General features: G+C 36.8%; 1 protein-coding gene across 4 annotated transcripts in view; it reads left to right on the forward strand.

The window, feature by feature from the left end:
- Positions 1 to 10407: 10407 nt before the first annotated feature.
- FAM135A (family with sequence similarity 135 member A) overlaps positions 10408 to 26438 on the forward strand; it is a 133033-nt gene continuing 117002 nt past the window's right edge. For 2 of the 4 annotated variants that reach the window (XM_077162199.1, XM_077162197.1), the window contains exons 1-4: positions 10409 to 10657; positions 12185 to 12273; positions 23206 to 23295; positions 25785 to 25900. In XM_077162199.1, the coding sequence (XP_077018314.1) occupies positions 25824 to 25900 (77 nt within the window). In that variant the 5' untranslated portion in view covers positions 10409 to 10657; positions 12185 to 12273; positions 23206 to 23295; positions 25785 to 25823. Of the gene's footprint in view, positions 10658 to 12184; positions 12274 to 23205; positions 23296 to 25784; positions 25901 to 26438 lie in introns of all 4 variants that reach the window. The other 2 variants (XM_077162193.1, XM_077162194.1) reach the window with 2 other exon arrangements.

The raw sequence follows: 26438 nt of genomic DNA on the forward strand, positions 1-26438 counted from the left end.
CCATTCATCTGTTGACACATGAATTGTTTCCACATTTTGGCTATTGTGAATAATGCTGCTATGAACACTGGTTTTCAATTCATCCCATTAGAAATGGGATTGCTGTGACTACGTTCAACTTTCTGAGGAACCATGGAACTGTTTTCCATAGAGGTTGCACCATTTTACATTCCACCAACAAGGATGCCTATTTATCTGCATCCTCACCAAAACTTGTTGGCAGAAATGTCAACTCTGAAGATACCTCTGACGAAGCTTTACACAGAAATGAGGAATGTGTCATTGCAAATCGGAAGGAAGGTATACTTTGTGGCTAGAATGAAGAATTTGACAGTGAAGAATTTGGATATTTAGCAGAAAAAATTCCCAAACTTAATGTGGAAAATGCAGTCTGGTTGCATTTCAGCTTTCAGCTTATAGTAAAATGCAACAGGAAAGAGATAAATTGAGAACTGAAGTCTTGGGTACAAAGAAAACAGAAACGGTACAAAGTCTTGGTCTGGAAAATTCTGGGCTTCCAGAAAGTGAGACCCCAGTGAATTAGGGCCCCATGTGAGGATTTAACCAAGCATGGAAGCAGTCAGCCATTACAGGAAAAGTGAGGATTGGAGATGGAGTTATCTAGAAAGGATTTCTGGAAAGTCTTATGTCTAATGGCTTTGATCCTTGTGTACTACATGGAAAATCAACATATTTTTTGTAAAATCTGTATTAATGTACCCACTACAAGTTTGGACTAAAAGGGACAGAAAAGGGACAAATTGAGGAAAAAAATGGCTTCAGAGGCAGAACCATGATGCTAAGATCTGGAGCCAGAAAATCTCTGGCCAGAAAAGCAAACCCATCCACGCATGTGGAGAAGGTGAGTCTACCCCAGAAATAGAGCACGGGCCTCCCACTTCATTGTTCAGGAAAGGTGCTGCTCCAGGCCTTGGAGAGGGCGGAGTACAGTAACTGGGTTTTGGGGAAGCCTGGCTGCCACCCCATTGTTCTGGAGGGGTTGAGCATGTGCCCCAGAGATGGCAAAGATCCCAGGTGTTGGCCCAATGATCGGAGGGGGTGGAGCCAAAGAAAAGGTGATTTCCCCAGTGAGTCCCAGTCTTGCAACCTTCACCCAGCATTTGGAAAGAGCAAGGCTGCTGTGTAGGCCCTTGGAAAGTGTAGGACTGCTCATTCAAAGCCCTGAGGATAAATGACTCTCAGACTTTGAAATCCAACGGAGTTTGCACTGAAGGTTTTTAGGAACTGGGGACACCTGACTCCTGTTTTCCTTTCGCTATCACCCTACGGAAATGGAAATATGTATCCTATGACTGACCCTCCTTTGTCTATTGGCAGCATATAACTCGTTCTGAGTTTCACAAGTCCAGAGCTAGAGAATTTTTGCCTTAGAACAGACCATGTTTGTAGCTGACTTTGATGAGATTTTGTACTGTTTTTGACTTTGTATTGTAATTGTTATGAAATGATTTAAGGCTTTGTGATACTTTAATGGATTTACTTTTGTAAATAAAAGGAAGATGTCTTTTTGGAGGTCCAGAGAGTGAAATGTGCCAATTTGAAGCTATGATGTACCCTAGAAAAGCCATGATTTAATCCTGATCCAATCTTGTAAGGGAAGCAGTTTCTTTTAACCCTGATTCAATACCACAGGGTGGAAATATTTGATTAGATTATCTCCAAGGAGATGTGAAATACTAATTGTGGGTGTGGCTTTTTTATTAGATGGAGGTGTGACTCTGCCCATTTGAGGTGGGTCTTGATTAGTAACTGGAGTCCTTTAAAAGGGGAAGCATTTTGAGGAAACCAGAGAGTAGATGCAGATGCTTAGAGAACAGTTGCTTCAGAACTGATAGAGCCAACCTGAGATCCAGATGTTTGAAGACAGAGGGGCCAGCAGACATTGCCATATGTCTTCCCATGAGATGCTAAGCAAGCCAGAACACAGAGTTGTATCCCAGAAGAGCTAAGTGAAGGCCTACAGATTCTAAGTGAGAACCCCCCCACAGGAAACAGAGGCTGAAAGCAACAGAGCCCAGGAGCACAGAACAAGCTGATGCCAGCCACATGCCTTCCCAGCTGGCAAAGGTGTTCCGGGCAGCATCAGCCTTTCTTAACTGAAGATAACCTCTTGTTGGTACTTTAGTTCAGACATTTTCTCAGCACTAGAACTGTAAACTTGTAACTTATTAAATTCCCTTTTAAAAAACCATTCCATTTCTGGTACATTGCATTCTGACAAGGTTTTAGACAAAATAAACCTCTCTTCCTTTTGTCTCAAACAGTAGGTGAAGTTCTAAAATACAGACAATGTCATTCTTACCCATGTTCTGATTCACCTTAGTCCTGGCCTGATTGGCTTCATCCTCATCTCTAATTAAAGCCTGATCTCTTTTTCGGTTTCTTTGACAGTTGTTGTATGCAGGAATGCTGACTTTCAGAGCTGCAGAACTCCAACTCTGAGTCTTAGGTGTTGCACTAGTAAAATCTCTGCCTCTTGATTGGAAAATTTAACCCACTTACATTCAACCTGAGTATTGATATGGCAGGACTTCAGGCATTTTGCCATTTCTTTTTTGTACATCTTATACCATTTTTGGCCCTCATTTCCTCCATCATTGCCTTTTTTGTGTATAATTGATCTTTTGTAGTGAAACAGTTTGATCCTGTTTCATTTCTTTTCTATTTTTCAGATATTTTACTTGTAGTTATCATTTAATATCCTAAATCTGTAACAAGCTGGTTTGAATTAAATCATAAGTAATAATTTTTAAAGTATTTGTTATAAGTTCTTTTTTTTTTGATTCTTCAGACAAAGTAATCAAGGATTCTACTAAGAGCCATTCTATTCAGAGACAGTGTGGTAGTATGGAAAAAGAATGATTTCTTGATCTGAGAGATCTGGATTAAAATCCCAGTCTACCACTTAGTAGCTAAAGGAGCAAAGTCAGGTCCTCCTTTATACAGGGAGGTTTTTTTTCTTCAAATTATTAATTTAATTTAATTTAATTTTAGTTTTTTGTATGGGTAGGCTCCGTGAATTATTATTTATCTTTTATTGATATGTATTATATATTCCCTTACCATGTAATCATCCAAAGTGTACAATCAATGGTGCACAATATCATATAGCTGTGCATTTATCATCACAATTGACTTTTTTTGCATGTGAAAAATAACATATATATAAAAAAGTAATAAATTTCAAAGCACAACATAACAATTAGTTGTAAAACAGATTTCAGAGTTTGTTATATGTTACACTTCCACAATTTTTCATTTTATTTCTAGTGCTCTAAGATACTGGAGATTAAAAGAAGTACTAATATAATGTACAAGCAATCATACTTGTTAAACCCCTACCTTCTCTGTATAACTCCACCATCACCTTTAATCTTTCTCCGACTCTTCAGGGGTTTTTGGGCTATCCCCATTCTAACTTTTTCATTTTGGAAGGGGCTGTTGATAATATGGGATAGAGGGGTGGAACTAGTTGATGTCCTGTAGAGGCTGGCCCCTCTGCATTTCAGGACTTATCTGTCCAGAGACCCATTTGGAGGTTGTAGATTTTGGAGAGTTACCCTAGCGCATGGAAACTTTGTAGAATCTCATATAATGCCCTAGGTGTTCCTTAGGATGGGCAAGAATGGTTTTGGTTGGGGGTTGGCAAGTTAAGGTAGGTAACAACGTCTAAACTGAAGCTTGTTAAGAGTGACCTACAGAGTAGCCTCTCCAGTCTATTTGAACTCTCTCAGCCACTGATACCTTATTTGTTATACTTCTTTTTCCCCTGTTGGTCAGGATGGAATTGTTGATCCCATGGTGTCAGGGCCAGATGCATCCCTGGGAGTCACCTCCCTCACTGCCAGGGAGACCTGCACCCCTGGATGTCATGTCCCACACGGGGGAGGGCAACAATTTCACTTGCAGAGTTGGGCTTAGAGTGAGGGAGAGAGGCCAGATCTGAACAACAAAAGAGGTCCTCTGGAGGTAACTCAGGCATACCTATAAGTAGGCTAAGCTTCTCTGCTACATATATAAACTTCACAAGAGCAAGCCCCAAGATCAGTAGGGTTTGGCCTATTGATTTGGGTGTCCCTAATATTTGAGACAGTATCAGCAATTTCACTGGTGGTAAAGTTTAATAGTTACAGATTTTTTCTCTCACCTCTCAAGGGATTTTGACAATTGTGCTGGTTTGAAAGGATGCGTGTACCCTAGAAAAGCCATGTTTCAATTCTAATCCCATTTTGTAAAGGCAGCTGTTTCTTCTAATCCCTATTCAGTACTTAATTAGATCATCTTCTTGGAGATGTGACACAATCAAGAGCGGTTGTTAAAGTGGATTAGGTGGAGATGACTCTCCACCCATTCGGGTGGGTCTTGACTAGTTTATGGGAATCCTATAAAAGAGGAAATATTTTGGAGAAAGCTAGAGATTCAGAGAGAGCAGAGAATGCTGCAGCACCACGAAGCAGAGAGTCCACAAGCCAGCGACCTTTGGAGATAAAGAAGGAAAATGCCTCCAGGGAGCTTCATGAAACAGGAAGCCAAGAGAGAAAGGTAGCATATGATGCTGTGTTGGCCACGTGTCCTTCCAGCTGAGAGAGAAACCTTGACTGTTTTCACCATGTGCCTTCTCACTTGAGAGAGAAACCCTGAACTTCATTGGCCTTCTTGAACCAAGGTATCTTTCTCTGATGCCTTTGATTGGACATTTCTTTAGACTTGTTTGAACTGGGACATTTTCTTGGCCTTAGAACTGTAAACTAGCAATTTAATAAACTCCCCTTTTTAAAAGCTGTTCTGTTTCTGGTATATTGCATTCCAGCAGCTAGCAAACTAGAACAACAACACTTTTTGATTATCTGGTTAATATATTCTGGGATGTATCCAGGCATTAATATTAAGATATACAGGATTAAAGGCCCTCATTCTTATTCTGGGCTCCCTGTGTTTGGATTGTTTAAATGAGCTATTCAGGCAGGTTGAGTTAGATTATGTGCCACAGAAAATTTAGGTTCCGGACAAAATAAACCTTTCTTCCTTTGGTCTCAAAGCGTAGATACGGTGCAAAAATATAAACAATGTCTTCCTTACCCCAGTATTCTGAATTACCCTAATCCGAACATGATTGGCTTCATTCTTATCTCTAAATACCAGGTTATACATATAAAAAACAGCCTCTCAAAATCCAGTAATAATCAATTCACTATTGCCTATCTATCCTGCACCAGATAAGCTCTAATCTATTTTCTGTCTCTGAACTTGCTCATTTCAGTTATTCAAATGAGTGAAATCATACAATATGTCTGTATGTGCCTGACATTTCATTCAATGTTATGTCTTCTAGTTCATCCATGGTAGCATGTGTCAGAAGTTCATTATACAGCTGAATAATATTCCACTGTATGTTTATATAACACACTTTATCTCCTCTGTTTGATGCATACTTGGGTTACTTCCATCTTTTAGATATAATAAAAACATTTCTGTAAGTATTGCTCTAAAAAAAAAAATCCAGTAATAATTACCACTTTGAACTAAACATGACTGCTACAAGACCTTACAATCTAGGCCCCTATTTTCTTAGAAGTATTTTCTAAATGAAAGTCTTCAAATTCCTTTCCAGAAACAACCTACACTATCAGTTTTAAAAGTTTTATTTTCCTGAAAGATTGCCTTGTAATCATTACAAGGAAGAAAAACTTTGTAATCAAGTTTTATATCTTGGTTCCTTCAGAAAGGTAATAGCTATTAATTCATGAAATAATATTACAACATTAAATTAGGAACTAATACATTTTCTAAATGAGACCATACAATGTTTGCTCTTTGCTTCTGGTTTACTTTGCCTCACCAAATGTCCCACAGATTCATTTACAATGTTGCATGCCTCACAACTTCGTTCCTTTTTGTAGCAGCACAATATTCTATCATATGTATACACCATTGTTCGCCAATCTACTTCTCCATCAGTGCTTCCTTCAGCCACTTCCATTCACTGGGCATTATGTATAATGTCCAAAGTCAATAGTCCTTCAACACTCTCAATTTTAGATAATTTCATTGTTCTATACAGGGAATTTTAATGCCTATCTTGTTGAAATTTTGTTGTGAGGATCTGAGAAAATGTACTTAAAGTATAAAACAGTGCTCAGCAAGTGATAGAGTTCAACAGAAGTTAATTATTTTTAACTGTCACTAGAGTCAGAAAACTACATCATATGATCCTACATAATGCTTAGAGTTTTACTCAACCCTATTTTTTTTTGTTTTTGCTGCAAATAGTAGATTTTAAGTTGAAAAATTTCTTCCATTTTTCATTCATACCATGTCTCAAATCCTTTCTCTAGTCTCACCGTAAGAGGTGCTCCTAATTTGTCAAGTCTTTCTCCTTAGACTATAAAAACATTTTGAAATAGAAATTTTTAAAGAAAATTCAAATGGTCATGAAAATGAAATGTATGAGAAACAAAGAGACGGCAAACATATTTGGCTGTGAGGTCCTGAGTTTAAGTAAATGGGAACAGGGGAGGCATTCACAGAAACTGGAAGGTTGGGAGGGAGACAGAAAAATGCCATCTGATGGAACTGATGGAAAAAGGAAAGCAGGATAAGCCCAGGAGACATCGAGTAAGAAGGATCAGGATTTCTATGTGAAAACATCTGATGTGAAGTAGAAAATATGCAATTGGAGTTGGCTGAAAAAACAGGATTTGAGATAAGAATTTGTGTGTCATTAGAAAAGTGAGATAGTTGACCTAATATGTTTTCTATCACAAAGCAAATGGTAATTAGTATAAACATTATTTTTAAAAAAATCAACTATCATAAGCTTCAAGCATATAAGGAAGAGAATAATTCAGACATCATTTCATTTCTGTCACTTGATACTAGATAATTATACTTCACAGGAATGATTCAGTGGGACGATGGTGGGAGGAATGTCTTCTGCCTGACAGATTTACTCTGCAAACCAAGCAGACACTGTCTACGAGATATCTAGGCAATCTGCGTTGCAAACAGAGTTACTTTGGTCCATCCCTTTGACACTCAAGCAAAAACTAGCTTACAATTTAATCATTTATGCACCGTTTTTTCCCCCTATCATTAGAAACTATAGTACATGCATTTTAGAAACTGTATTCATTTTACATGAATCCAAAATACTTCTTTTCCTTTAATTTATTCACCAGGTTGAAACTGAGAGGAAAATACAATAAAATATTCTCTTTCCCTCCTTTCACTAAGTGCCCCAGTCTTCAAATTCCTTTCCAGAAACAACCTACACTATCAGTTTAAAAAGTTTTATTTTCCTGAAAGATTGCCTTATAATCATTACAAGGAAGAAAAACTTGGCAATCAAGTTTTATATCTTGGTTCCTTCAGAAAGGTAATAGTTATTAATTCATGAAATAATATTACAACATTAAATTATGAACTAATACATTTGCCCTTCTGGTTTGTAGCTGTTACTAACCCATGAAAGAAGCACTATAATAAAACTTTGTTTTGCTCCTACTCATATTTGTTGTTTAGGTTATATAAGCTCCCAAAAAATTTACCCTTGAGCACTATGGGCACTGACTTAAGTGTTTGCAAGTGATTATATCTATACTTTGCCTGGAGACAATAGTGACAGCCCCCAAAGAGGGTAATACTCCTCTAATTCCTATCCACTACCAAAAACGGAATTCAGAATTCCCTTCCTAAAACGCAAAGAAGAATCACATTGTTGGAAAATGTGGAATAATTTTGACCGTTTTTCATTCCTAATTTAAAAATTTGCTTAAATTTTTAATTTGGTAGTAACTTAAGCAATAGGTATATTTTAAAAATCATATTGGGGAAGGGAAAAGCAAGTTTACTGCATTAATGTCTATAGCAACTGGCACATATGAGACATCTTTCACGAGGCTAATTTCAGATTTATGATATTCATTTCTGCTAGTATCTCAAACTTTAAGGTGAGTCAATGTTGTGCAACTGTGAAGGGGAAAATCTGATCTTCAGTTTAAGAAAATACACCAGTTAGAAAGGTTTTATAAAGATTGAGAAACATTTCACATAACCATATAAATCATATAAACCAACTTCAGGATAGAAATGTTGCATTCTTTGAGCCCTCACAACTTGGACTGAAAATGATACACATAACAGTTTAATGTAAATTAAATGTGACACAAAAAGGTATGTTAGCAGCATAAAGGCTGACACAAAACCTGGTGATATATATGGAAAGTAAATTTAAAATCATGGAATTTCTAAAGAAAGGGCCTTCTCTACTATATAATCTGATTCTCTTGTTTTGTGTGAGAGAAAACAGAAACCTAGAGACTCATTCAAGGATCCACAGTACTCTATAAAATCTAGAACTAGAACCCAAGCAATCTGACCATTAGATCAACACATGCTGCAATCTCTGGTATCCTGGATTTTGGGAAGTATCATATTTTTTTCTAATTTCTTTTAAGAGACTATTTTATATTTTTTTACTGATGGGAAATTTCAGGAAACTTTGCCTGAATCATTAGTGTGCCTCTATTGGACTCCCAAACATCTTTGTGCCTACCCCAATTTTAACTTTCTAGTATAACTTAGGGACATTTTCTGTCCCTATCTTCCCTTGCTAGACTTGAGACTGACTTGAGACTGTCTTAATCTTCATTGCTCTCTCATAATTTAGAGTGCCTTGCTCATACCTAATGGATACAAGAAACACTAAGTGAACTGAACTGAATTTCATTCAAACCTTTCAAAAGTCTATTTCTCTAGCCTCACCTCCTCAAACTGTGACACATAAGTGCTCTTTAGTTTTAGTTCTGTGCAAAGATAAGTTTCTCAACACATAGTTTCTGTTCAAGCTGATTCCTTTCCCTTTTGAATTCTTCCTCCACCCCCATTCCCAGCCTGCTCCCCTACTCCCAGATACTCATTTTGTTAACTCTCTGGATCATTTTTTCCTGGAAGTCTTTCCTGACTCATGGTATCTCCCATCTAAATTGAATTAATGCTCCTCCTCTGAGCTCCCTGTGCTTATATCTGTATCACACAGAACATATTATAAGGCACAAATATTCCACCCAAGTTCTATGCTCATTTTGGTATCTTCTGAGATTAACTGAATGCCTGGCACATAGTAGATGATTTTAAAAATGTGATCTGGTTGAAAAGAACAGTGAACAGGGCTGAAATATGGGCACAGACTGTATTTTAGAAAAGCCATGATTGTGGAAATATATATAATTGAATATTTAGTCTACTTTCTTAAGAGAAACAGACAGATGAAATGAATAGAAAGTCTTTTGATTTTGAGACTATAGTTCAAGCCACAAAACAAGCAATAAAAGCCCTTATAAAGATAGCAAAATGGCATTTGGCTATAAAAGGGGCAGTGATCAGGAACCAGAAAAACAATATATTTGTGCAAATTGTAACAAATTGGAATATTATCATAGGATAACAGGGTATTCTCATATTTCTTACGTACAGTGCTGAAGACAAACCAGAGGTTAAATTATAGTATTCAAAACTTGCCCCCCCCCAAAGGCCTAGGCTCTAATTAGGCATCACCACTGCTCCCAAATCCGTGCTGAAAGCGCGTTCCTCCAAATACATTTGTAATACACGAGCTTCAGCCCCAATTTTCCTCCTTTCATTAATGTTTCTTTAGTAGCATACTGCGCTTTATACATCAGAAAAAGTTCTGCTGGATTAGAATCACAAACAGGTAGGACTTCAGTAAATCATGAAGGACTTGCCTTCATGGGCTATCCAGATCATGCATGGACTTCTGTAAATGGAATTTAAGAACTAAGGACTTCACTTTATCCGTCCCCTCCTCCTTTTTTAATGTTATCAACCAAGAAGCAATCACTGCAGCATCGCATCTCGCCCAAAACGCAGCGATTCAAGCAAAAAAGGCTGTGACTGTCCCAAACCAGCTGTTTCCTTTCCTACAGCGCAGACTAGCTCAGGGACCGGGCGCTCTTTCCAAGACCGCTGATAGTAACACAGAAGAAAAAGTACCACGTGAGAATAACAGTTTAAGTTCTAACACCCCCTCTTTTTGCCCTCCTCCGATTCCGTACTCCTCACAATAAACTGCCCACACACCGTGCTCATTCCCCTAAACACACAGCTTCACCTATGGTTGGGCTTGCTCTTTTTATTGACGCTAACCTCCCGTTCTCGCGGGAACTTGGAAGCGGGAGCAGGGTAGGGTGGACAAATCTCTCGAAATCTCAGCTAAGCTGGAGGGGCGGCGGAGGCTCCGGAGGGGCGGGGCGAGGCAAGGAACTTGAAAGGGGCGGGGCCTAGACTCTCAGAGGGGAGGGAAGGGGCAGGAGGGGGAGGCGAGAGAGATCAGGGGCGGGGCCGCGCGGCGAAGGACCTGTTGATCGCAGGTAGAGCGGTCAGGCCGGGACTCCCGCGGGACCGGGGCGACTGCGCATGCTCGCTGGCTGCACTGGGCCAGTCGCCGAACGGCGGTGACGAACCGACTCCTCGGCTGCGGTGGTTGCGGTTGCTGAGATGGCGACGTGAGGGGCCCCGGGAAGGGATGGTGCTGACCCGGCTAGGGCTGACTTCTTCCAAGCAGGATAACGAGCTCCTCCTCGCGACAGACGGTGGAAGAGGCGGCGCCGGTCGAAAGGTAAGCCCTTAACTATCTTTTTCGTCTCCCGGCGCTCACGACACCCACGGACCCCTCCCTCCGTCCCTCTTCCCACGGCCCGCCGGGAAGCGGCCTCCTCCTCCTCGTTCCCTGCTTGCTCGCTCCCGTGCCTCACCCGCTGCTCCGAGCCCAAGCCGGGTCCCCCAAGGTCGGTGGGGACGGCGGCGCAGGGCGTCCCATCGGCAGCCTCTTCCTGAACCTCACGCCTGCTGCTCCAGTCTTCGCTTGCCCTTCGCCGCCTGCTGTATCCTCGCCGCTCGTTCTCGCCCTTACCGGGGTTCTGCTTTTCATCCCACGCCTCCCACGTGCCTTTACGCCCGGTGGTCTCTCTGTTGGAGGCAGCGTTTGCTTTTACTCCCCCGGATTTCTTCACTCACCGTGCATCCCTAGTCTGGCTCTTCCCTGGCGCCCCCTAAACCCTCCCGACCAGGTTTCTTATTCCACTGCTTCCACAATTTCGTCCTCGGCTCTCTTCTCATTTTTGTCGTTTCGGTACTTCACCTTCGTCCTGTCTTTTGTTAGTTTCCGACTGTGCGTTCTGCTTTAGCACTGCCTTGTACTAGAGTTCTGTGCCCCACCTTACCTTCAGCGGCCCTCACTGCCTTAATCCTCAGCTCTCTTTTGGTACCCTATTTGATCGCTTATTTTCTAATGGCCTCCTGTTCTCCAGACTTTTTCCATCTTGGTATCGTCTCTTGTCTTTAGTCTTGATTTTTTTTTTCTCTTTGAAACTCCTTTTTTTTGTTTACATAGGTCGAGCCTCTTCAGTTGGTTTGTTGTACTTTTTATTTTATTTTATTAAATACCCACAGAGCTCTTTCTAATATGCCCTCCTGGTCTTTTTTTTCTGCTTTCTTATACGCTAAGTGTGCACTCAGTATTCTCACTTCAACTTCCAATTTAATAAAATTTCTTCGTCTTTTTTCACTCGCTGGAAATATCTTCAAAAGAGTTGACAGCAGTAAACCTGTTACACTTACTGATTGAAGCTTTAAAATTTAAGTTATGTTTATTTGATGTAACAGGAGAAGCAACTTGAGGTCAGAATGATGAAACTGTAGAGTTAAGATTTGTTAGAGGCTGACCTTCAAATATATAATAAAATTCGGAAATTTTATTGTCCTCTTGTAATAAGTCTAAGAACAAATCTTAAATGAAATTGAGCAGTTTATTTTATAAAATTCATTATTAATTTAATTAGACATTTTATACCTTTGCTATTGATTTCATTATTTTCTTGCTTTTTCCAAAGGGTCTCTATTCTTTTTAATAAACGCATACAATTTCTTTAACTTAAGAACAGAATTAGTGCTACTGAAAGAGAAATATGTGAGAAGAGAGGTATTACATTTTTAAATTGGGTAATAGAACTTTAAAAACTATTTTCCAGCTGTTTTCCCCATATTTTACTGTGAAGATCTGGCTTAACTTAAAATTGTCTATCTATAAAAAATGGTATAGTATCTTACTTTGAAGGCATCTACTGAAGTTTGCCTTTTGTTTTAGGGTTGAAGATCAACTGGACTATGTATTCCGTTCTGGAATCCCAGAGCAGTCCACAAACAGTAATTTCTTCCTCATGTTATCTAAGTCAGGTAGGAATTAAGTTTTTCTCTTTCTGTTTACAGCAGGGAAATACCAAAGCAAAAAAGTGTAGTTCCTTATTCAGTCATATCAGTGGTAAATGTAGAAGATACAAATTAGAATCTGATGTAATTAAACCACACCTCTTTCAGAAGAGCCAGCAACTGCTGTGTATGGTGATGAACTCTTAGGGTTTTGTTTGTTTGTTTGCATGGGCAGGCACCAGGAATCGAACCCCGGTCTGGCTTGGCAGGCGAGAATGCCCGCTGAGCCACCGTGGCCTGCCCACTCTTCAGGCTTTAAATTGTTGTTGTTGTTTTAATGAGTTTTCAAATGCAAATTGAGATAACTACTGCTTCCTAAGGAAGTTTTGAAGCCCTCCTTTCAAAGGCAGGTTTTTAATTTTTAGGTAAATCTTCATTTAAAAAAAGTAAGTGGTCCTAATTCCTGTTGACATTTTTTTAAAGTCAGTTGATTCTGTGCCCTTAGAAATTAAAATAAGGCTTTATGGTGGACCACAGACACAGGATTAGAAGTCAGAAGATTTGAACTCTTTTTGTGACTGATGATGTTACTTTGTAGAAGCCACTTAACCTCTGTAACTCAGTGTCTCCACCTATAAAATATGGGTAATAAGGGTGGCCACTCAGTAATCTCACAGGACAAACTAATCCCTAATCATTTAAATATGTTTAGTGTCAAACGGTCAAAACTTGCTCTATAAGTACTTAATATAATCTTACTTGAATCCCAGATCAAACAGGAACAGATACTTTTTTTTCTTTAAATTTCAGATTTCTGGGAAAAGTCTAGTAGAATGCTGGTGACTAGGGACTAACTTAAATTAGTTAATATTCATATGTTAGCTGCAAACTGCAGCATTCGTTGTATGGAACAAGTATGTCCTTTGTTTGCCAAGAGTTGACACTGTAAAGAGAAGTAAGAGTTATGCATGTTCCTTTGCTTTCCTCCATAATTTTGTCTTGTTAAGTTTTTGCTTTGTTTACTATAGATACAGACCGTTGAGGGTGAGAAGTTGTTTAGGGGGTAATAGTAAAAGCAAGGCTTTCTTTGCTTTGATTCTGTATCTTGGAAAACCACTTACAATTGAGTTTTGTGATATAGCCTTATGTGTATGTGTATTTAAATATATGGATTGAGATAGGAGTGTACAGATTCGAAGTTAGTAGTGTCTTTTTTTCTTGAGTTGGTTCTCAGGAAAATTATCAGAAATGAATAGAAATAAGGAGAATGGAGATATATAAGAGCATTCTCAGTGGACACACTGGTTTTTCAAAGAAAGCTACAAGGCGCAAGTTAGGGAGATCTAGTTTTTTTCAAAAGAAATAAAGTGAAGCAATTCCACAGTGTGTTTTTCCATTTTATTTTTAAAGACAGGTAGTTTTTAACAGGTACATACTTAGTTATCATTGATATACTAAACAACCAAAAAAGAGCCTGTTTTTCCAGGCATATCTTAGCATTAAAAAAGTCTCCTACTTGCATAATTCCTTAGATGGTCCTTTTGATGAAACAGTCTTTATGAATTATCTCTCAAATAAGAAAGTATACTGAAAAATTTGTGGCATATTTCCTTTTATGGAGTTAAGTATCTTTCAGACTCTTCCAGAATATGGAAAATATTCCTAAATTATATTGTCTGTATAAAAGTTGAATATTGATAGTATTCTGGAACATTTGTCTTAAGTTCTGGGAAATATCCTTTTACTACAGATCTTAATTTAGTCTGAACTAGAAATATTCTTTCATTGAAAACACCTTCATATTGCCTTATAGGATGCTGCTCCTTCATTCATGATTGTTTTTAGAGCAGTGGTATCAGTGATATCTGTTCTTTGATGTTTTCAAGTAAGTCAGGGGTTCAGTTGGAAATACTGTTAACCATAAATATCAAAGCCTCAAGGTCACGGCTAACTGGCAATCAACCTAAGACCTTGGAAACCTGTATTGTCTATGCCATCATTTTTGTCCTCTGGAATTGAGAACCCTGGATTGTAAAACCACCCTCATCTTTTTTCAAGCCGTGCAATTGAGACTTGTAATAGTCTATTTAGTTGAGTTGAACTCTTTTGAATAGACATTTCCTTTAGTGAGATCATATTTAAGAATTAAGATAAAATCATAAAGTTTGCTATTTATTGAGCATTGTGTACTAAACACCATACTTAGTGCTTTGTGTATGTTACCTTTTTAAGTATTATTTTTTAAACAGAAAGTATAAAATTTCCATTTGAAAAAACTGAGGCTTAAAGAATCTGGATTTGAATCCCGATCAGTCTGATAGCAGTGTTAACTGCTAGACTAAAGAAAGCATGGACTATTAAATAAGAAACATTATTTCTTAGAATATTTTTCGAAAAGATGATTGTAGTATTTTGTGTTCTGGCTCTGAGTTTTGTGCTTTTTGAGATAACCAATAAGAAAGGAATATTTTAAGCAATGCTTGGCAGATCCCAGAGCTGGGTAGTTGCTGTGGAATATGGTTCTTTCTGAATTTCACTTCATTCTTGAAGGAGCAACTAGTTTTTGGTAATTTTTGTTGTTCTGGGGTTTTTAGGGTATGTAATGTACATATTACAATAATATGTACATATTATATACAATAACATATGTATTTGTTATTGGCTGTTTTGTTTTATGAGATACCTGTTTCCCTGACAAAGTTTGTGTGAACTGCATTTAGAAAATTAATTTCAATTTCAAGTGAAATTTAGAAATTTCACTTCTCGCTCATCTAAATGTCCATGTAATATCAGAGATGGTTATCATTAACTGTCACATATTGAACAGTAGAAGTTATTTTTCTTAATTTTTATGTAGTAAATCAACCATGGAAATACTCTCAGAAATTATTAAGACTCCTGGCTTGATGTTTAGAAGTTATTTTTCCTCTGGATTTATATCATATTAACATATATGTAAAATCAACACTATTCTGAATGCTTCTTAAGCTATGTTAGGTCTAAGTTTAATATATTTGTCTTTTATTGGATGGCAACTGTTTAAACCTAACTTTAAATAAATCAGAAGAATACAATACCTTTAAAATATTTGATTTTTTGTAAAGGGGGATATGGGTGAGAAATTTAAGGATTTCATAATTAAAGAATAATGTTAAATTGAATTGAATATAGTTAATTTATTAAGTGCAATAATTTTTCATTAATGTTGCATTCCAATTTCTGTTTTTCTTTTGGTAGGGATGCATTTATCTTATGGTTTAATGATCTTTGACTCTGTCTCCTATAGTGATTCAGGTGTGAACTTTAGAATTATACAGGTGTAACTACCGGCCTGAGAGACAAACACACTTGGTTTTTGTCCTTTTTCCATTATCTGTGTGACCTTGAATAAATAACAAAAATTTTCTTCTCTTTTGTTTCTTCACCTATAAAATGCAGTAATAATAGCTCCCCAGATTGAAAGAATTAAATGACTGAGATAACATAGTTAAAGCTGTGCAAGGTGCAAGAGTGAGTACTCAAAAAAGTATTTGATGTTTGTATTTGATATTTATTTGGTATTGGTATTTGGTCTAAATTTGAAAGCAACAGGGAAACATAGCTTTTTAAATATAGTTTGCCTATCAGGCTGTTCTCATTATCTTTCCTTAGGAAGGTCTCCTTCCCCAAACTCCCCAACCAAAAGAGAATTTGATACTTTATTTTCTTCTTAAATATTTTTGTAATTTATACAATATGGCATATGGCTGACCCCAGGAATTCATTTGGGTGAGCGAGAAGTGGCAGCAAAAGTTTCTAGACCAGTTACTTTCCATACTTTACATGCCCCTTCTACTGTAATTATTGTAAAAGTTCGGCTTCCCCATGTCTCACTTTTTGAAGTTAATTTTTTATTTTGAAATAATTTCAAATATATGACAGTTGCAAAAATAATACAAATCTCTTACAGAAAACTCCAGCATATCCCCAATTCCCAGATACTCAGATCTACCAATTGTAAAAACATTTTGTCACCTTTGGCTTATCATTCTGTCATCTATGTATCTGTTTTATGAACGTGTGAAAGTAGGTTGCACATCTTATACTCTTTGAACACATAATACTTCAATGTACATTTCCTAGCAAGGGTATTCACTTATATAATCACTCTAGGTGCAGTTATCAAGTTCAAGAAATTTGACTTTGATATAAACCTTGCATTATATTCCATTTTTTTCTTATATCCCAGTAATGTCCTTTTGAGCGTTTTCAGCTCCTTTCTTAGATCCCATCTAGTATCATGCATTGCGTTTACGTTACATCATCTCTTTAGTTTTTTTTTTGTTTTGTTTCTCTCTTATGGGAACATATATCCAACCTAAATCTTCTTATCCCAACCCCTCTCAGTTGTACCATTTAATGGTTTAATCACATTCACAATGATGTTGCAGTAACCTTCACCACCATCCATTGATATAATTTTCCTGCACCCCAAATAGAAACCCTGCGTTCATTTTGCCTTAACTCTACATTGCCCCCAGCCTTGGTACCTGTACTCTACTTCTGTCTCTATAAGTTTTCATATTCTCTAATATTTTCTTTGTGGCTACCTTGAAGCTTTAAGTTTAACATCCTAAATCTGTAATAATCTTGTTTGCTTTGGATACCATCTTAACAACTTTCAATAGCATATATAAATTATATTCCTATAACCTATTCACCTCCCACCTTTATGTAATTTTTGTCACAAATTGTATATTTATACACTGTGAGTCCAGAACCATTGATTTATCATTATATTTTATGCATTTGCCTTTTAAATCCTGTAGCAAGTAAAGAGTGGAGTTATAAATCAAAAGTACAATGGTTCTGGTATTTATATTTACCCATGTCATTATCTTTGAAGAAATCTTTATTTCTTCATGTGGCTTCATTTCAACCTGCAGAACTCCCTTTTGCATTTCTTGGAAGGCCAGTATAGTTGTGATAAACTCCCTCAGTTATTGTTTATATAGAAATCTTAATTCCTCACTCATTTTTATATTGATATAATTACATATTCATATACCATGTAATCATCCAAAGTGTACAATCAGTGGTTCACAATATCATCACATAGCTGTGAATTTATCATCACAATTGCCTTTTATTTTTTGTGTGGAAAATAACGTGTATAAAAAAAGGAGTTCCAAAGTACATCACAACAATTAGTTGTAAAACAGATTTCAGAGTTGGTATGGGTTACAGTTAATTCCTCCCTCATTTTTGCACGTCAGTTTTGCTGGATACAGAATCCTTGGTTGGGGCGGGCCGCGGTGGCTCAGCGGGCAAAGTGCTTGCCTGCTATGCCGGAGGACCTCGGTTCGATTCCCGGCCCCAGCCCATGTAACAAAAACGGAGAAACAGAATACAATAAAAACAAGAAAATGTTTAAAAATGTTTCCCTTTCTTCCTTCCTTCCTTCCTTCTATCCTTCCTTCCTTCTCTCTGTCTTTCCTTTAAAAAAAAAAAAAAAAAAAAAAAAAAAAGAATCCTTGGTTGGCAAGTTTTTGCTTTCAGTACTTTGAATATATCTTCCCACTGCCTTCTTGCCTGCATGGTTCCCTTTGAAAAATTGACACTTAATCTTATTGAAGTTTTCTTGTATGTGATATGTTTCTCATTTGTAGTTTCAGGATTCTCTTTTTTTTTTTTTTTTTACATGGGCAGGCACCGGGAATCGAACCTGGGTCCTCGGGCATGGCAGGCAAGCATTCTTAGCTGCTGAGCCACCGTGGCCCGCCTAGGATCCTCTTTTTATCTTTGGCATTCAACAGTTTGATTATAACATGACATGGTATGAATCTATTTGGGTTTATCCTATTTGGAGTTTGTTAAGCATTTTGGATGTATATATTCATTTTCATTAAATTTGGAATTTTTTGGCCATTATTCCTTTGACTATTCTGTCTACCCCTTTCTCTCTTTTTTCACCTTGTGGGACTCTCACAATGCATATATTTAGATGCTTAATGGTGTCCCACATGTTCCTCAGGCTCTGTCCACTTTTCTTCATTCTTTCCTCCTTCTGCTTCTCAGATTGGATGATTTCATTTGCCTTATCTTCACATTCACAGATTCTTCTGTCAGCTCCAGTCTACTGTTGAACCCCTCTGGGGAATTTCTAAGTTCTTTTTCTGTGGTCTATAGCTTTATCTAGTTCCTTTTCATAATTTCCATCTCTCTATTGATATTCTCCTTGTGTTCATCTGTCATTTTCCCGATTTCCTTTACTTCTTTGTCTATGTTTTCCTTTAGTTCTTTGAGTATATTTAGGATCATTTTTAAAAAGTCTGCCTGGAATATCCCAGGTCTGATTCTCCTTATTGACGGTTTCTAATGCTTTAATCGTCTCCTTTGCCTGGGCTTCATCACTTTTTGAAATGAGAGATGATATTGATAAAAGTGTATTATGCATGTGATTGTGATGGCAGAAAGGTTAAAAGCAGCTGCTCTAAGGGGTAGTGATCTTTAGAGTCAGACAAGTGACAGGTGGTGTGTCCATTTTAGAGCAGAATATAATCCAGTGACTGAACATGTTTAGTGCCTCAGCCAACTGAAAAGGGACCTGAACATGAATCAAGAAGCAAGACCATAGCTCAGATATGCAGACTGAACCAAGGTTGCCAGAACTTATACCAGATAGCAGGTTTATGGATGTGAGACTAATCCAGATTGTCACTGGCTGATAGTTCTCAATTTATGGCTGTATTTCCCACATGGTCAAGATTACCTCAGAAACTGGAAGGACCTGAGCCTGTATGGATTGAAGTTCTTCTGTGGGATTTGAGAAAGTTGGCACCTGTGGACACCTGCCCTCAAGAAACTCATTTTTCTATTCTTCTCAGTCTCTCAAGAGCATGGTTGTCACAAGAGCCTTATTACATATAAGATTGTGAGAACAGCATTCTGAAGGCTTCTGGTGGGTGGGGCTCCTATTTTGGACTCTGTATTTATTCATTTGGAGAAGACCAAAGAAATTGGTCCGAAATCAAATTAGATAGTAATGATTTGATTGAGTTAACCTCCTCCTAGATCTAGAGAATTTTTCTCTTCCCATCATAGTCCTGTTTAACATACTTGGATTTGCCTACACATATAGATTCTCTTCTCTTATTTGGTCCCAGATCCTAAAGTGTCAATGTCAGTCAATATATTTGTCATCATGTGAACCCCTCACCTGGTTGAATGTGAATGTGCTGTTTCTTCACTTGTGAACAGTTCCTTTATGTCTGTCATACTATGTTTCTCACTATGTTGAGTGTAAATTTTTTTTTTAAAATGGCCCCTTAATGGAATTTCACTATGTTATCTGGTGTTCAGCTGAAGAAACAGTGAATTTTTCCTTGAAGCTGGAGGAAAAAAGCTAGTGTGTTCTTATTGAAAAGTGATTTATCAGTTGCAGTATGGAGCCTTTCTAAGAGATTTTTAAGGGTAAGTTGGTCCATAGGTGATTTTCGTCTCACGTGGTATCTTTAGTTCTTAATTTATATATAAAGATAGAGAATCATTATTCAGACTGTCAGTGTTGCAGCTTCTGAACTTCTTTGTCCCATGGCTGCTAAATTAGGAGAGTTTAGAAGCTGAGGCTATTGCCTCCATAGTTTATGGAAGTGGTCCCTTTATTCCTTAGGTTGATAAGGGCAGTGTCTGAAATCTCCTGTTTATTCAGTCTTTTTACATTGCCTTAGGAGAAAGACCATTCTTCAGGACTTCTATTTTGGATCCATAGTTCAAGAGTCAAGTCTGATGTTATTTGTTTGATTTCTTTGAGTTTCTAGTCCATCTTGAAAAGCCTTTGCACCAGACCTCTTAGTTTCAGATGTTTCCACATCCTCTTTTAGGTTCTGAAACACTCAAGAATGGTGGTTAACTATTGTTTTAGGATCACTGAATGCTGCTGGGGCATCTCCCACATTTTCCCAGATATCTGTGGCTGAACTTCTCTCTGGGAATATGGAGATGTATCTCAGCTGATCTGATGGAAGTGACCAAGCCCTGTAGTCTTAGAAGCTATGCATGGTTCCTGTGCACCTAATACTGCTTCCATGACATTATTATACACTCCAGCAGTAAAAAGCATGACTGGGTAGGTATTCCTGGAACATGCTGTCCAGTAGAAATATAAAGTGAAACCTGTATAATTTAAAATTTTCTAGTAGCATGTTAAAAAAATTAAAAGAAACAGATGACATTAATTTTAATAGTATGTTTTATTTAATTCAGTTATATATTATTATTTCAAAATGTGATCAATCTAAAAATATATTAATGAGATATTTACATTTATTTTGTATATTATGTCTGTGATCCAATATGCATTTTACACTTACATCATGTCAAGTCATACACAATATTTTCATCAAAGTAAAATGTAGTCCTTTCAATACACTAAAATCATTTAACGGAAAATATTTTACGTTGCTTCAGTGTTTGACTTTAATTTTAAATTCATTTCATCAGTCACACTGGTCACATTTCAGTTGTTCAGTTGTGGTCATTGTGTTGGATAGAGCAGCTCTGGAGGGTCAAGAATGTATTATCAGATTAATTGCTGACTTTGTTTCTTTGAAAGTAAGCTAGCTTTTCCTCAGACATTACAAGATAGCTATCAGGTTATTTTCCCTATCAGGTTTGATTGGCAGAGGAATTTTCTTCTCTAAGGGCCTACTAACGTAAGTTTCTCATTTAGTAGCGGAGTCTGTTGCTATTAGTGGTCTCCCTCTGGCCTCTTTATATTAAGTTTGTAGTTTTACAGAGTTGGGTTCTTACTAAGTGACTGAGGAAATGATCCAGGTAGAAGCGCTACTAGAGCAGCCTTTCAGATTATTCAGTTTTAGCTGCTTTGCCCAGGCCAAGAGAACAGAATGGCATGACTCATTCTTGTGTAAATCAGCTGATTCTTTTAGCTTCAAAGGCTCAGGTTAAAATGCCAGGTAGTGGACTGTGCAAGAGGGCCATGAAGCTTATGGCTTCTGGTGAGTGCAGACAGTTCCTTGCAATGGACAGTCTCCCAGGCATCCTCTGAGTGAAAGGAAAGAATCCGTTATTGCAACTTCTTTAGTTCTTGAGAGGACAGGCCAAGACTTTTCTGGGTCATTAAAGATCCTTTGCTTGATTAATTGAGTGGCATAAGATTCGTCCCAGTAGTTCAAAGAATTTGTGTAAGTCAGTGATTGCAAATTGTTAGCCCACAGATTGAATTAGTCTTCTGGATGAATTTGGTTTGAACTATACAGTTTGCGTTATTTTGTTTTTAATTATTTGGCACGATCTAAAAGTAAGGAGCTGTCACCTTAAAAAAATAAAAAAGATTTCCATTTTCCTCTTTAAAAATGTGAAGGCTCTGATAGTGCTGGGCTAGAAAGGATTGGCTGTACTAGGTAGTGGTTGCTCCTTATAGATGGGAAAAAAACAGTTTATAAGATGATGACCAAACAGATTCCCTTTGACTCTGTGAGCCCTCTGAATTTTTCTTTCCTTTCTCCTTTCCTTGCTCTCCTTTCCCTTTAGTCCCTTTTTTGAATTTTTTTCTTAGACCAATACATATGAATAGCATAATTATTCTTTTCTGTTTTTTTTTTTTTGAAGGGATTGAAAACACACTCATTAGTATTACTATATATCTGTATTTGTGTTATATAATTTCTTCTTAGGGAATAGGCATTAAAAAGGAATGATTTAAGAAAGACAATACAGCAGCATTAGAACAAAAAGCAGGATATAAGAGAAAGGGTGGAGGAACCTGCCGTCAGACTTTGAACTTACACTGGTAAAGAGTTTTATCACCAAAGTTCATTGATGCACATCTCTGTTTTTAATATTTCAATATAAGAGTTCCTTTCTCCAGTTTGGTTGGGTTTAAGTAGGGAAAAAATAATAATAGTTAATATTTTTAATTTAGAACACAATATTAATTCATTAAATTTTAAATTGAGTGTCTTCTGGATAAAAGGCAGTGCCCCTCTGGCTACCCGCATATCACCTTTCTTCTTACCAATTGTTATCCTCCTACCAGCCTTCCCCAAGGGTCGCATCTACTTGTTGCATTAGTCCAAGTTCACTGAGAGATATGAGGTACTTTCCTTTAGATCTGCAAATGAATACGTTTTGTATCTGAGTAAGTTAAGATATATAGATTTGAACAGATTTGAATTAATATCAGAACTGGAGCATTATCTAAACCTACAAACAAGAATTTATAACAGGATTTAGGAGAAGCTGTCCTAAATGTTATTTCCATGAAGTGGCAGCATCTTATATAAAGTTATATTGTTTTGATCTCCTTAGAAAGGATTAGTATAAAAACTTTTTAAGTGATAGATTTCAAATAGCAGTTATAGAAATTAAGTTTAAATCTTCTTGATGGAGAGAAGAGAATAATCTATGTAAGAGTGAACATTGTCTTTATTCTAATGTTTTTAGTACCTAAAATTGTTATTCCAAGGGCAAAAGACACTTAAAAAAATTAACAATATTGAAGTATAAGAAAAACTACCCAAGCATATCCAGGGAACTCTTTTTTATTAATATATTTTAAATAGCTTATAGCAGTGTTAATTGTGTATGTGTGTGTATATATATATATATATATATATATTTCAGAAATCACTTACTCTGCTGAAGGAGTTTTTTTAAAATGCTGAGTTCTACATCTTAATAATTATCAGTTTATAATGTTTGGAATTCATGAAGATTCTTTCTGAACCATCGAACTTAATACTCTTCTATTTATTATTGTACTTTGAAATACACATAAGTGAATCCTTAACAGATATAATAGTTAATATTGAAATCCATGAGACTGAAAGAAAACTTATTCCTAAGCCTTACTGATGATATAAATCTTTTCAATAAATTAAAAATATTTATTAGGTTTCTTTAAAATGGAATTTGTATGTCTACTCTTTTACTTGAGATGTTACTATTTCTCTCTCATAGGAAGAACAATATATTTTTAACAAGAATCAGTAACTGGAAGTACAAGATTGATTATTTAATAATGATAAAATGAAGTTTTGATCAGCAGAGGTAAGAATGTCATTTCATTTGCATTTAATGAATAACAGATTAGAATATTTGCAAAATTTCTGTGAAGAACTGTTTCAAGAATGTGAAGTGTCTGAGATTTTACCCCACTTGTAAGCTACTAAGTTAGCCTACTAACATGCCAACGTGAGACTCCTGGATCAAAGACGAGGATGGTTTATATTGAAGCTAGCAATAGCCAGAGTATCAGCATTTGTACTACATTGTATTTCACATTATTGATGTGAAGAATGTCAGGTGACACTTTATATATATATAAGATTGTATTATAGAAGAGGAACGCAAAGTTAAGGGAACCCAAATTTTTTATAACAGGACGGTTAAGGTTGCCTGACCTATGTCTTCAAGGGAGACTTTATCTTTATCATTTAAGATGGTAAGCAGACCTGCCTTTAGTTTCATGGTAAGACACTATTTCTGTTTTCTATGACTGTTTGCTATACACACAATCTGGTAAAGACATCCAGGTCAAGCAGTCAGTGCCAGTGCTTGCAAGACATGCAGAAACGTAAGACTCATGGAGGATTGTCTCCCAACACTGTCTTACTCTGAATTGCTGTTGAAAATACATATTATTGATAAGGATGATTGTTATAGTGCTTTTTTTAAATAGTGAAAGATGGAAGCCACCTAAATAGCCAAGATTAGGAAATTGTTTAAATTATAATATGCTCACAGAGTAATAGTTAACAATTAAAAATAATTTAATACCATATCACAAATTAAGTGAAATAAGCAGGTTATAAAATGTACACATATTTTGAACCTACTTTCATAAAAATTATACGAAAGTATTCTTAAATAAATAAAGTATATATTTAAATGAATAGAGTTATGGATATTAATTTTTTCATATGTGTGTGTGTTTTAACCCCTTTGAAAATGAATATTTAAGGCTTTTGAAATGACAGATTTTTTTTTAAATTTACCTGTCAGATAAAAGCTTACATGAATTTCTATGGCAATTAAAGGATATCAGTTCTCTTTTAGACTTTGGAATTGACTTTATGCACAAAGTACAGCTAGAAGAGAATAATTAGGTGGCTTAATTTTTTTTAACATTTTTTATTGTATAATATAATATACATAAAAAGCAAAGAAGGTAAAAAGCAATAGTTTTCAAAGCACTCTTCAACAAATTGTTACAGGACAGATCCCAGAGTTTGTCATGGGCCATCATACCATAATCTCAGATTTTTCCTTCTAGTTGCTCCAGAACATCAAAGACTAGACGAAATATATATATATATATTTTTTTTTATCATCACTTTTTTCTGAAAACTAACATATATATTAAAAAACAATGAATTTCAAAGCACAGCACAACAATTAGTTGTAGAACAGATTTCAGAGTTTGGATGGGTTACAATTCCACAATTTTAGGTTTTTACTCCTAGCTGCTCTAAGATATTGGAGACTAAAGGAAATATTAATACAGTGATTCAGCAATCGTATTCATTTTTTAAACCCTACTTTTTCTGTTTAATTCCATCATCAACTTTGATCTTTCTGTCCTACTTTTTAGGGGTATTTGGGCTATGGCCATTCAGAATTTTTCATGTTGGAAGGGGCTGTCAATAATACGAGGTAGGGAAATGGAACTAGTTGATGTTCTGGAGAGGCTGGGCCCTCTAGGTTTCAGGACTTATATGATCCAGAGACCCATCTGGAGGTTCTAGGTTTCTAGAAAGTTACCCTAGTGCATGGAACCTTTGAAGAATCTTATATATTGCCCTAGGTATTCTTTAGGGTTGGCTGGAATGATTTGGGTTGGAATTTCACAAGTTAAGACAGACAGCAATGTCTAACTGAAGCTTGCGTAAAAGTGACCTCCAGAGAAACCTCTGGACTCTATTTGAACTCTCTCAGCCACTGATATTTTATTAGTTACACTTCTTTTCCCCCTTTTGGTCAGGATGGAATTGTTGATCCCATGGTGCCAGGGCTGAACTCATCCCTGGGAGTTATCTCCCATGCCACTAGGGAGACATTCACCCCTTGATGTCATGTCCCACATAGGGACATGAGGGCAGTGATTTCACTTGCAGGGTTGGGCTTAGAGAGAGTGAGGCCACATCTGAGCAACAAAAGAGGTCCTCCAGAAGTAACTCTTAGGCATACCTATAGGTAGGCTAAGGTGGCTTAATGTTTCTATCTGTGTTATTGATGGTAGATAAAGTTAAGAATTTCTTTCAATAAATTTGCGTGTCATGAAAGTAAGCAGATTCTAGGAAAACTGTTCCAAGAGGACAAATCTTAAATTATAGACAATAGGGCTATTTAGTAAGTACAGATTCTGGTGCTGTTTAGTTGGTGCTGTTTAGTTGGATTAGGCAAGTTATTCAACTAACTTGCTTCATTTTTGTTTTTATCCGTCTATCATACTCTGCAATATGTTTAAATATTACTATTTTTGTAAGTTGGCATTTGTGTTCTGTTTCTCATGATTTTCCCTTCTTTCTTTAATCAAGGTGCTGTTACCAGATTTGTCTTCTGGGTACAAATTAAAAATGACTGAAGTCCAAGCAATGGTAGAGTTCTCCGTGGAGCTAAATAAGTTCTACAATGTGGATTTATTTCAGAGAGGGTATGAATTTTAATGTGAAAATTACATGTTTGCTTAAGATAGGACATATAGTTTACATTGTTTTTTTTTTTTTTTGGGTGTATGGTCTGGGAATCAATCCCGGGTCTTCATGGAAGGCAAGCATTCTACCACTGAGCCACCTGTGCACCCTGAAATTTAATTATGTGTTTTTGTTCCAGCATATATAAGGAGTGATACACCATGCAAGGAAATTGTCTTAACATCTAGGCTTAGAATTGGCACAGTGTCATCTCTGCCACATTATTTTGGCCAACTCAGATCTAGCCATCTCAAATTTAAGGGTCCAGGAACTGACTCCACTTCTGAAAGCAAGTGGATACAGGGCAGGGTGACAAATTGGGGGCTTTTTTGTTATCAATCTACTATAATATTCCCTCAAGCATCTGTGGTCAGCTCTTATAGATAATATTTCCCAAGGTTGTAATCAATGTCGATAATCCAAAAATTTGGCGTGAAATTATCTAACTCTTGTAGTTGATAGTCCTTTTTAATCAGACTATAAATTTCCCATGAGTTT

This window comes from Tamandua tetradactyla, chromosome 5 (genome assembly GCF_023851605.1).
Source record: "Tamandua tetradactyla isolate mTamTet1 chromosome 5, mTamTet1.pri, whole genome shotgun sequence".
NCBI classification, from domain to species: domain Eukaryota; kingdom Metazoa; phylum Chordata; class Mammalia; order Pilosa; family Myrmecophagidae; genus Tamandua; species Tamandua tetradactyla.